The 13,083-nt window shown below is 31.9% G+C and overlaps 1 protein-coding gene across 2 annotated transcripts in view; it reads left to right on the top strand.

Annotated features, from left to right (window-relative positions):
* The first annotated feature begins 544 nt into the window (after positions 1-544).
* Positions 545-13,083, top strand: part of LOC148952732 (uncharacterized) — a 112,581-nt gene continuing 100,042 nt past the window's right edge. For both annotated transcript variants that reach the window (XM_089087385.1, XM_089087384.1), the window contains exons 1-3: positions 545-731; positions 7,322-7,505; positions 10,532-10,675. In XM_089087385.1, coding sequence (XP_088943511.1) covers positions 576-731; positions 7,322-7,505; positions 10,532-10,675 — 484 coding nt within the window. In that variant the 5' untranslated portion in view covers positions 545-575. The remainder of the gene's footprint in view (positions 732-7,321; positions 7,506-10,531; positions 10,676-13,083) is intronic.

The following is a 13,083-nucleotide window of genomic DNA, read 5'->3' as shown; positions in this document are numbered from 1 at the left end:
TTTGGAGAGTCTGTTAGAAAATTTAGACTCCTCCTAATATTAGTTTGCTCTCGTCTTTCATGAAAATAAACAATTTATTTGTCTTATTTTTGTAATGCTTCTCAGCTTCAGCATGCTCATGACAGAAAGACTAAGCAGCTAAGGAAAAATTACAAAAATTAATGCAAGCCAAAAGAAATAGCAAACTCGGGTTTCTTCTCAAATTTTACGTGGTGATTTTTGTAATTTGTAACTTGCCTCATTTATAAAAAATGATTGGGTGAAAAATTCAATTTCGTTTAGGGAAACTACTTGTGCTTCTTGCAGTTTCCCATTGTATAGAGACCAAAAATACAGTCGTTAAGCCATTAACTCGTACACAAGTAATTTCTATGAATTTAATGTAGGCAATTAGTAATACTATAGTCTGAATTCAATACTGACCGTACGGTTTCTTTTTCTAGGTTGCAATTTTGACTGGGCTTTTGGAATAATTTAGTCTTTACTATTTCAGCTACATTATGTTGTTAGCAATGTTGCATTTAAAAATTTGAAATTCAGTGCATGCGATTTTGGGTAGACCTGTAAAATGTAAAATGGGCACTAGTACGGACTCCAATTTAACGAGGGTCGCCAACATTTTGGACTACCTTAAAAATGAGGAAAAATTCACTGATGTTACTATTGTAGCAGCAGGATCTAGTATACCCTGTCATAGAGTCTACTTGTCAGCCATCAGTCCATTTTTCCAAGTAAGTTCATGATTGCCAAAATTAGACTTATTGACACAAGCCTGTTTACAGATAATTCAACAGTAGGACAGGCCTTTTTGCCATGTCATCTTTAATTTTTTGCCATTTGACACTTGGTATCCAATATAAAATTATTTTCAAAGATAAGTTTTCAGACAGGTTAAAGGCACCTTTAGGCTTGTAATTTTCATAACTTTTATGAGGGAAGGCCTTAAAAAATCCTCTCTTTTCCCTGAAGGGTATCACACACCCTCCAGATCCCTAGATATCCTATTTACCCCTCTATATTTTCTATTAGGCCTATGTTTGGTAAATTTCTAGGTGGCCCTACAATTTAGCTAGGTTGAAAGTGAAAACATCATTTGATGTTTTTTTATGCTCTTTCATAATGCAATAATTACTTCTGTTGCAAATTGCATCTTGAGCCCTTAAAAGGGCTCCAAAGGTATTTATATAATTATGAAAAAGCATGAAAAAAGCATCAAATGATGTTTTCACTTTCATCCTAGCTAAGTTATAGGGCCCACTGCAAATTTACCATGAACTTTAACCCCCACCTCCCTAATTTGCAAATATAAACCCTGAATTGGAATATACCATGAATTATCAATGGCAATGTTTTGAATTGCAAAATTCAGTGCTATTTTGTTGATGGCATTTGAAACACTCGAAAGAGTAGGAAAACAGTTTGAATTGAAAATCAAGTAATTTGCAGGTTTAGCTTAAAACTTCTTTGTGTGGTTACAAAAATGAAATACCTTTCAGGCCCTGTTAAGGACTCAAGATACAATTTGCAACAAAAGCAATTATTACATTATGAAAAAGTATCAACTGATGTTTTCACTTTCATAGTGAAATTATAGTTTCCACTTTCTTATAGAAAACTTGAAATTAGTTTTCACTTTCATAGCTAAATTATAGGGTCATCTAGAAATTTGCCTTATTTTCCTCTATTATTTTCTGATATGTGAGTGCAAATTCAGAACTATTACAGCTTTCCAGATAGAATAATTATGTCATTGTACAAAGGAGTGAATACTGCATTAAAACACCAGAAGGCCAAACAAGATACTTTAAAATCTTATCTAGAGTTAAACAGGGATGAGTGTTGTCACCACTGCTTTTTATAATAGCTATTGACTATACCCTTTGCAACATAATAGACAGCATTGAATAATCATCAGGTGCAATTTAGATTTTGCAGACAACATAACATTAGTTTAGGGTTGTGAGCAATGTTTACAGTAGTTCATTCACAGGGTCAGTGTGAAAGCCAGCCAGCTTGGTCTTAAAATAAATGCAGGAAGGACAAAAACCATAGCAACATCCAACTCCCCCCTACATGGCACATGTGCTGGTGAGGAAAATGAACAAGTTACTGAGTTTAAGTATTTGGGCAGCATCATAGAGAATACTGGATCTACCACAAAAGAAGCCATAACTAGAATAGGTCAAGCTAATACAGCCTTCAATTGACCAAAAGAATCTGGAAATTCAACAATTATTCAAATGCTGAAGCTGTGCTTACTCAACAGTAACGTTTTACCAGTCCTCCTGTATGCTGCTGAGACTTGGCACTTAAACATTCAACAAGAGAAGAAGATTCTTGCTTTTGAGAACAATTGCCTCTAGAGGATTCTGAATATACATTGGTTGGAAAGACCATCAGATCCCATAAATAAAGGTATCTCAGACATGTTTTAAGAATGGGAAACCATTGAATCCTAAAGTCTGCACTTGAGTGGCAGCCAGTTGAAAGCCAGAAGCAAGAAAGACCTCAAAATACACTGAGGTGAACCTACTACAGTGACCTATGCTGCCTGAATGCCTCTCTTGAATCAGATTGGGAAGATGTCTATGCAGAAGCTCATCTCAGACCCAATTGGCAATTATTCACTGATGCCCTAAGCACACCTGGCACTGCAGGAGGATCTAAGGATAAGGTCTTATACCACTTTTTATACTCGTTTGTAATTATCACCCTTTTCTTGTGTGGTGACAAAACAGAGTTACCTTTCATGTCCAATTAAGGGCTCAAAGCAGAACTGATTGTTATCTTTGAAAATACAATCAAAAAGGCATCAATTGAAGTATTCACTTACCTCCTGGCTAAATCTGTGTAAGAAGTAAAAATCAAACAAATCAATTTCATACCTTAATTTCCTTTTTCTGTTTCTCCTTAATGTTCTGTTGAATTGTTCATGAGGTTTTTTTTTGCTGTTTTGAAAACTATATGTTGTTTGAATAGAAATTTCATGAATGCTTCCAGAGCTTGAAAAAGGTGCTGGGAAACTCTTTTGAAGTATTTTGCTCTTTGGAGTACCACTTAATTCTTTGAAGCACACCCACCTTTGAGAATCTTGGAAAAACTTTGTATTATTAAAGTGAAATTTCTAAAATTAGATCTACAATAGACCTAATGAAAGTGTTTTAAACCCTCATAGGTTTGCTTAATCTGGGTTTATAAGATTTAAAGAGTTTTGGTTAAATTACAAAGAATGAAAATTAAAGAAACAAAGATCAAGAATGAGGTTTTAGGCCAACAAAAATACTGGACAAATTTTTTTGGAATTAATATTTTTATTAATATTTTGATAGGCCAGTGTTTCTCTTCTTCAGCACTATAAAAGAAAGTTAGGGGGAAACGTGTATACATATTCTGAATAAAATGCAAACTAAAAACTGGGTGAACAACCAACAAGCAAAGCAAAAAGAACAAATACTAAAACAAAAACTGGAAGAATTAAAAAACACATAGAAAACCCAACAGAAGATAAAGTCAAATTTAAAAGAATTAAAAATTTTTTTTAATCCAAAGCTCTGAAGAAGCAAAATAGTTGTCCTCCCAGGATATTTGTCTTGGTTTCTTTCTTTTTAATTTTTTGTTATGGCAAGCAAGTTTGTTTTACAGAATTGTCTTTTGATTAAATTTTCAGTTTTTTTTTATTACTTTGCTAAGTGGAAGATGGGCACACCACTTATTGTGCCTTTTTATTTTCATATCAAATTCAATTTCGGTCTCTAAAGGGATTTTTTGTTCCTTACTCTGGGCCAAAAGAAATGAAATAAAACAAAACAAAACTATACCATTTGGTTCTAAATCTAAAGCAATTTGCTGTCACACATTCCACATATGTTGATTTATTACAAGCAAATAAAACTAAAAAAAAAGAATAATAATAAAAATTGTTTTAATAAAACTATAAATTTAATGTCTTCATACTTTGTATTAAAATTATATTTATATTAGAAATAGCATTGAACTAACTTTATTTGTTTTGTTCATTTTGAAATTTTTATGACAGCTTCTTTTGTTGGGCATTGATAATATTCAAAATGAATTTGGAAATAGACCACAAATTATAAAAACATTAAAATGGCAATAACTGTAAGATTTATAACTTGTTAATTTTATTTGATTCAATTCAGACAAATCCGTACATACATGATATATGCCTGTAAAATGTTAGCTTGCGATAGATTTAAAATCATATGGTATGTGTAAAAGTTTTTGAGAAAAATAATCATTCATCCAAATTAGACAATTAATTCAAAATAATCAAAAAGTATTCAAAATTCTTTAAGAACATTTCTTCATTGAAGATAAAGAGGTTTTAGAATATAGTTGTTTAGTATAGTACTAAGCATGTTGTCTAAAAAATATTTTTGAGCATTCAGAAAAATGGTCATTAATAATAATTAAATAGTTAAAAATATAGAAGTTAAAATCCTAATAACTTGGTTGCATATTGTTCAAGATAATCCCTGAAACTATAGTTGGTACTGCTTCCCATAGCTATTACAGATTCATTACAATTGAAATATGAAAACCATGGAAAGTACCTTCATGTTCTTTTTCTTATTGAAATATCCATAGACTGCAGCAAAAGAAATATTAATCTATAAATAAACATTTCAACATCATAAGCAAATTGAAAAGAAGTCGAAATCAACTGTATAATAATACAAAAGCATCAAACGGTAATTGAAATAAGCATATTGAAAAGAAGTCTTTATATGTTCTATCTTGTTCTAACTGTTGGTTTGTTAATGTCACAAATTAAATGCCTGTCAAGATCATTCATTGGAAAAGCTCTGTTTTGTTGTCACAAAGTAAAGAAAATTGGATATCATATGCCATTAAAGCCAGTTTATTTGTTGAACAAAGGTTAGTAAAATAAAAAAAAGTTAAATAAAAGGTCAAATAAAAAAATTAAACTTGGATACAAAGTCTTAATAATAATAAAGAATTAGTTTCTGCAGAAGATTTGGTTTGTTCTTTTTAATAGTGTAGGAGCAATCAAAGGATTGTCTTATGCCATAGGTACTAAAGCTGGGCTCTGAGAGCCAAGTCAAATACCAACTTTACAGCGTGGATTACAACCCTGCTAAAGACCCTACATTATACAAGTCAAATGAAACCAATTGCAGTCAACTGACAGAAAATCGGCTTCAAGAATATTGGAATATTTGTAAGATCCAAAGTATGCCCACTGAAGACAGCAAAGCTGTTATGTCTTTAGCTGTTAGACAGCATACCTGACTAAGTTGCAACTTCTTACTTTTATTCTCATTCTGCTTCTGAAATATAAGTTTGGTCCCAAAATAAAGAAAATGCCATGCTATTCATAAAATTAGCTTTTTCTATTGACAGATGTGACTATTATGTGGATGTAGTACGTTTTATCCACCTAATGTGCGCTTTAGTCTCCTAGACAGAAAATGTAACAGGCTTATCCAGATAAGCCTCAAGAAAAGCTGTGTAGTGCATGTCAGCTTCCTGAAGAAGAAGAGCATAAACAAATATATTTGTTCATAATAAAGAGTTGAACAGTTGACACATTACATCATTGGTAGATCAAAATTAGTAACTTTTTAAGATATAGCTGTTTAACAGATTGAAGAAACATGTTACCATACCATGATTATCAACAAAACAGGTTGCTATTAGAGGTAATCACAAAGTAGTTTGTCAAACAAGTGGTTATTTTCACATATACATCTGGTCAAACTAAAATATGATTGAAAAGATTTAACCAGTGGTGTAATTTTGTCAAAATCTGGCAAGGGGGGGGGCAAAGTTGGTTCCAATTTTCCCAAATCAAGTGAAAAATGAGCTATATATTATCATTAAGCTAAAGATATAGGCTACTAAAAAAATTACCCATATCTGTGAATGTTTGAATTATTCAGGCTTATCTTAGTTTTTACAAGATTTTTGAAAAAACTAAATTTCAGCTAGGCGTGGGGGCAAACTGGGGTTTAATTTTTTTTTTTTGGGGGGGGGGTAAACCGAAGTCTGGGAGGGAAGTCCACCTTTTGAAATCAGGTTGCCAAACAGTAGGGCTGTTCTTTTACTCATCTTTGTACCAAGATCTTACATCTTCTGACAAAGAATGCTTAAAAGTGAAATGTTAGCACTAAGATCTTACATCTTATAGCATTCTTTTGCTAAATTCTTTCATCATTCTGGTCTGATCAGTAGTCTAAGAACAATGATGAGTATATCATCAAAGTTCTCTGATCATTGTTCTGTATGGCAGAAAGATGGCGTCCTTCACTCTTTTTGCTAACATCAGAGCTATAAGATCTTAAAACAAAGATGAGTTAAAAGAATGAAAATCTTTGCAGAAAGATTTGAGATTTTAGATGTAAGATCTTAGTGCAAAAGAATGGACATAGTGGAAATTATATTATCATAATTATTACCACAATCAACAAAACAGGTTGCAATCAGAGATAATTGCAAACTAGTTTGTCAAACAAGTGGTTATTTGCACATAAACAGCTGATCATATCTAAATCTGGTTTAACATATTAAAATACCACCCTACAAATCCACCATTGGAGAGCAAGCTACCAAAGACTGCTTTTTAATTATCTCAGTGTAATGCTTGTTGTATACAGTGTTTAGGCATAACATAAATTATATTATCACAATTATTGCCACAATTGACAAAACAGGTTGCCAAAGAGCGTTTGGTAATTATCTTAGTGGAAAACTTGTTGTAGCCTATATAAAGTTTAGGCATAACAGAAGTGATATTATCATAATTATTGCCACAATCAACAAAACAGGTTGCAGAGATAAACAGAAATTAGGTTGTTAAACAGGTGTTTGTTTGTGCATGTACTAGAAAATGATTATAGTCTCTAAAAGCAAAATGAGTATTTGGCAAAAGTGACTATATGCCTACTATTGGCCAATAAACAAAATAAAAATATATGGTCAATTTATATAAATTTTTGGTAACTATTATTGAGAATTTGATCATGCTGCAATTATCAAAAGGACAATTTATATCATAGGGTCTTATCTGACATTTTTCTACTTCTGAAAAAATTACCAAAAACTTTATGTTAAGCTGTTCTCAAAGGGAATATTGGCAGCCCAATTTAGATTTGATTGATCAAACATGAGTGAATAAGTAAACACATCACCTTCTGACCCAGTCTTTGAAATCCTCTGTTTGAGAACAGCTTAGCAAATGGTTTCTTAATAATTATTCCTGAAGAGTTACAATATCCAATGCAACTTTGAGATGTTACAGCAATGATGTGCTTTCAGACCTTTTATTTTTCTTTTCCAGAAACTTTTTTCTGATGTTCCAGTATGGGAAAAAGAGGTCTGTATATCCATACCAGATATTGAATTTGAAGATCTGAAGTTGGCCTTGGGATTAATTTATCAAGGAGAAATCTATGTTGACTTTTCCAAGATCACAAAAGTCTTGGAGCTTGCTAAACTTCTTGAATTGCCAATTTGCAATAAAGGTCTGTAGAAAAGTATGAGATTTGTAATCTTAAATTACTAGCCTGCTTATGCTTAAGGAACATGTTTTTTTTTTGTCTTCAGTACAGTAGTTCTTTAAAATTTCTTGAAGCAGTGTCAGAAAGAAGTACCTTTTTAGCTTCAAATGTGGAAATTTTCCCGAACATTTATAAGAATTTTTCCCCTTGGGGTGGGGACAAAAAAACTGCATTTTTCTCAGAATTTTCAGATTTTCTTTAAAGAGAGCTCGGTGGATTAGTCTAAAGGGGATCCTCAACCTTTGCTAAAAACACAAGACAGATAAAAATAAGTTATAAAAGACCCTCTGCAAAATTATAAAAATATTTTATATACATCAGCTTTATTTGCAAGCCAGACTAATAAAGAGTGTGTTTATAAACTGTCTTAAGGGTTTCTTAGTATCAGAAAAATCACTTATCCAACTAATCCTAAGCTTTCTGAAGGCAAGGAAACAGTGGAAGAGCAGGCGATCAAGGGCAACATGGTATCAGAAGGGTTCACCTTTTACTTACGGCAGTGACAATTTTTTATCTTAAATCATTCTTTTTTGTCCAAGGCTTTGGGTGAAAGTGCTCATGATATAGTTCAATTTACCCCTATGCAAACTCTATTAATCTTTGATGTTTGTTTTTCTCCTGGAATATCAAAGGATAGCAATCTTGCTTGTTGGATCTTGCAGTGATTAAGAATAAAATACCTAAAGAAAATAAAAACAGTATAAGGAAAGTGCCTGTCCTTTGTGCTCCTATGCCTACTTTAGGCAAAACAGTGCAATGTATTGTATTATATTGTAGGGATTTTTTTGGGGTGAAGTTTCGATGTCTCAAATAAAAGATGTATTATTGTACTGAATGTAATACAAGGGATGGATAGAAGTGGCAGCCCCATCTAATATATGTAATTTATTCTTGCTTCAAATTTTAATGTTGCCAGTTATTATCACAGAAACATTTTTGTTATTACTAGTTGAAAATAATTGATTTTGGTATCTATCTACAATTTTGATTCAGGTAGGGGAAGAGATAGATGAAAAGAAACTACGTAAATCCAGGTCGTAAACATCTCTTGAACTTTTAGCAAATCAAAATAATTAAGCTATGAAACTTATGAGTAAAAATATTCTCTGCTTAAGCTTGCGATTTTAAAAGCGGCCATATTCGCTGATATAATGTAATAAAATTGAAGCATCAAAAATATGTATAATTTGATCTGTAAAGTGTTTCCAGGTGATGAGATATAACAGTGAACACTTAATAAACAAACTTAAATTATAATTCCTGGTTCTTACTATGATTTACCCCTCCCGCAAAAATAATTTACCTCAATATAGTACCTACTACATATTAGTTCTGGATTAATGACTCCATATAAAGCATTCTAGTAACACTTACTAAGAAATAGTTGAGCAAAAATCAACTATTTGTTGGAAGACAACGTTCACTACTAATAATTCCTACTGTATACAGATCCAGAATGGCTCCAGTGGGCCTCTAAGTAGTGGTGTCAATTCCTAGAAATTAAGGTGGGGGCATGTATTTAACAGTATCTAGTGTGTAAATTTTTCATTTTTAATAAAAATACCAAAAAGGCATTGTTCAATAAAAATAATCCCAAAAAAGGTATTTTCAAAATGTAAGGTGGGACACAGTCCCCTCCCCCCTTCTCCATCGACGCCACTGCCTCTAAGGACATTTAGTTTACCACCATTCTCAAGAAACTGGTGATAAAACGACTGGTAATGTGATAAGAATGGAAACCCAAGTTTATGGTTATGTAAAAAGACAACTAATGCCATGTATTATTACCCAAGGGTGCAAATTTGTCGTTTTTCAAAATATACCAAAAATAGCATTTTTCAATGGAAATGCTCACAAAAAAGTATTCTATAAAATATAAAGGGAGGACAGAGCCCCCCTCTCCCTCTCCATTGACACCACTGTTTCTAGGGACATTTAGTTTATCAACTTTTATCTAGAAACCCGGTTCAGCTTTTTAATGCATTAATGAAACACGTTGCGACTTTATAGTTTCAGGTTGATCTTGTTTTCTTCTTTTATTTTGGTTAGATGCAGCTATTTAAATTATTGAAAATGCAGTCTGCATGATAATTTTTCCTTTTCTGTGTAACAATTTATTTTTCCTTTTCTTCTTTTCCTTTTCTTTGTAATGCGCTTAACTGGCCATAAGGCATTTGCATTTTCTTGGAAGGGGCACTTCGACCAATCTTGTATAAAAGTGATGTTTATATGTCACCTAATTTCATTAAAATTGTGAGTTTCAAGGTTTTTCACTCTACGCCCATGGTATACTTATCACAGAATGCCAATTCTTGCTTTTTTACTCGCAGAAGTCACTTTATAAAGGAAGTTGTATTCTGCATTTACTTCCTTCTGAGATATATTAAAAGCGCATCTTAGTATGTCATATCTATACCATAAATGCACACAGTTTCCAGCCTTAGGCTGCGATTTAGGAAATTATTCTGGGGAGGGGGGGGGGGAGAGGCAAACAAGTATAATTATGAAACACATTTTCAGGTTTGCTTGGGAGCAGTTCTTTGAAACAATCTTGTATTAAAAAACGATGTTTATATGTGACCAAGTTTCATTAAAATTGTGAATTTTAGTGTCAATGTTTGTGGCTTTACCCCTTGGTGTACTTACCACAGGACTGTAAGCCTTGCTTTTGTACTCGTAACAGTCACTTTATAAGCAGTCGTATCCTGCATTCAATTCTTTCTGAGATTTAGACAATGCACCTTAGTGTACAATATCTATAACATACGTGCACAGAGTTTTCAGCCTTGGGATTCTTTTAGGAAATTTTTCTGGGGAAGGGAGGGGGATGCAAATAAGTATATTTATGAAACAACAATTTTGTATTATTCTTGGAAGTTCCCCTATAGACCAATCTTTAGCAGCCTATGCAAAAGCATAATAGTTTTTATCGTCTATTTTTTAATGTTTTTTTTAATAGCTAATAACTTTAATTGTTTATTTTGTTTTAGAAAGTAGAAGGTTTTTGGCATCTGATGCTGGCTCTTGTAACCGAAAAGAATCGCCAGTCTTAACCCGAAGATCAGATGACGTACCTCCAGTTGCATTTTGTTCCACCTATGGAGATTACGGTTCACTGGCTCCCGAAGATACAGGTTTGCTTTACATATTAGATAGTGATTCTCATGCTATGATTACAAATAATGTAAAAAAAAATAATAATAGTCAAAGAAGAAGGCAACAATTCTATTAGCAAAATAGTCAAAAATATATTATCGTAAAAAAAGGACTACAAAAATATAAGTAACTTTTTTAAAATTTAACAGAAATGCGCTTGAATGAAGGCTTAGGCTTACTTGTTTTGACTATTTTGTAAAAGAGCCAAAAATACTAAAAGTGCCAAATCGTCAAAAACAATCAAATGCCAAAAAAACAACAATTCCTCTGCACCATCTTTTATATCAGACATAAATGATTCAATCAAAAGTGCACTGTATGAAGTATTTCTGAGGGAAATTTTTAAATTTTAAAATTTAAATTTGAAATTTTACATTTTGATAAAAATTTTACATCTATGAAAATTTTTACTGATTTTCCGTTGTACACTTGTAATGGTTGGTTTTGCTTGTATAAACTCTTAATTAGAAAAAGAAGCTCCAAAATTTATATTCTTTATTTATTATCTTTTCTAAACGAAGTTTATTTATTAGCAAATGTCTTCCTCTGCTGAAACGTGGTAAACTGTCTCTAATACAAAAAAAGTAAATAAAAAAAACAGACATATTGTACGAAAAAATATTTAAAAATTTCACCAAGGATCGTAAAAAAAATATTAAGGTTATTGAGAAGGGCTTGGAACCGGGTAATATTCTTTATTTAGGCACTATTAATCTCCATACTATTAGAAACATAGTAAAATATTTCTGATACAAAAAAAAAATAATAGAAATCATATTTTCAGGGAAAGGTTCGGGCCCTTAATTGAAATTTATACAAGTTGCCTCCATCAACTTTCAACACAATAAAAGGCTCTGGAAATTTACATTTTCCCCCATTAATTGTAAACAAATCGGTGAAAACAATTCGGTAAAAGATCATAAATATACCTAATGAAATCCGCTTCTTTTAATTGTGAAAAATATCTTAGATTAAGCCTTATCTTCTGATATGACAAATAAAAAAACTCAAGGATGAAACAATCAGCGGTCCTTTTTAAAGAATTTTGGGACAGAAAAGTTGAATGTTAGCGTAAAGAGCAAGGGGTTGAAAAGGGGGCAGTCACCCTCATATAAAATTTCTGTTCGTTTCAAATTTTAATGCTGCTCCTCTTACTTTCATTTGAAAAAATTATTATTTTTATTATTTATAAATAATATATAATAATATATAAATATATATAATAATATAAAATTATTGTATTATTTGAAATTTTTCAAATCATGCCCAGGCCTTTCCAAGATATACTGTTGGGCACTGCCCCACAAACTCCCGATTTTTGCGGATAAATTATATATATATAATTCTAAATTGATTGGTAGTGTCCCGCTTTTTCAGTTTTTCATCTTAAGAACTAAAATGTTGGATTACGATTCAACTTCTGGGCAAAATTAAAATATATATTAAAAATGCTTGATGAACAGTACTTTTATTGAATTAGTCCTTAATGATATTACTGCATAATTTAGGGTGGACGGAAAGGGGATTATTGTTTCTATTCTATTTTAATTTGTATTCTATTTCTTGTTTGTATTTTTTTTTCTTGTTTTTGTTTGTATTTTTAATTTGTATTCTATGTTTGTATTCTATTTCTTTGGATTTTAACTCGTTGACGTATTTTATTATTTTTACAAAGGGTATAATGTGTTAACGAGAAAAAAAGGACCTAAAAAAAGAAAAGAAACAAAGAAGTTAAAGAAAAGAAGTTAAAAAATCAAGGCCGTACCCAGGATTTTATCTTTTTTTGGAGGGGGTTTTACCCAAAAAAAAATTCGGGGGGAGGGGGGAGGGTTTCACGCTAAAAAAAACTAAAAAAAATGTATACAAAATTTATTTATATCCATTTTTGTTATGTTTTTACGAGTCAAAAACACATTTCGGGGGGGGGGGGTTCAATTACTGTCTGTTAATCCAGATTTAATACTTTACAACATCAATAACAAATTAAAAAATATGAAAGACGAGAAATGATAGAGAAAAGGGTGGTATTAGAAAAGGGGAGAACAAGACATATGAAACTAAGAGAGGAAAGCAAATCATAAATGAAAAATAAAATAAAAAAAGGTGAGAAAACAAGGATTTTGTCAGCCAGTGGCAAAACATGAAGACGAAGAACAAGCGAATATTTCGACAAAGACCTCCGCCAAGTTGTCCTCAGTGCTAAACAAAAAAGAAAAAAAAAAGAGAGAGAGAGAGAGGAGGTGTGTATAAAAAAGGAAATGATTAGAAAGAATGGCAGAATTAAAATACAAAAGGAGAAGGGGACTTTGTAAAAACAAAATGAAAAGGAAGAAGGCTAATGTTAAAAAGAAGGAGAAGAAGGCGACTTTAAGAAGAAATGAAATGA

The sequence above is a fragment of the Artemia sp. Qi Xiang Cuo genome, chromosome 4 (assembly GCF_049724085.1).
Source record: "Artemia sp. Qi Xiang Cuo chromosome 4, ASM4972408v1, whole genome shotgun sequence".
Classification (NCBI taxonomy): Eukaryota; Metazoa; Arthropoda; class Branchiopoda; order Anostraca; family Artemiidae; genus Artemia; species Artemia sp. Qi Xiang Cuo.
The sequence above is the reverse complement of the archived record's forward strand: the minus strand, read 5'-3'. Positions and strand labels throughout refer to the sequence as shown.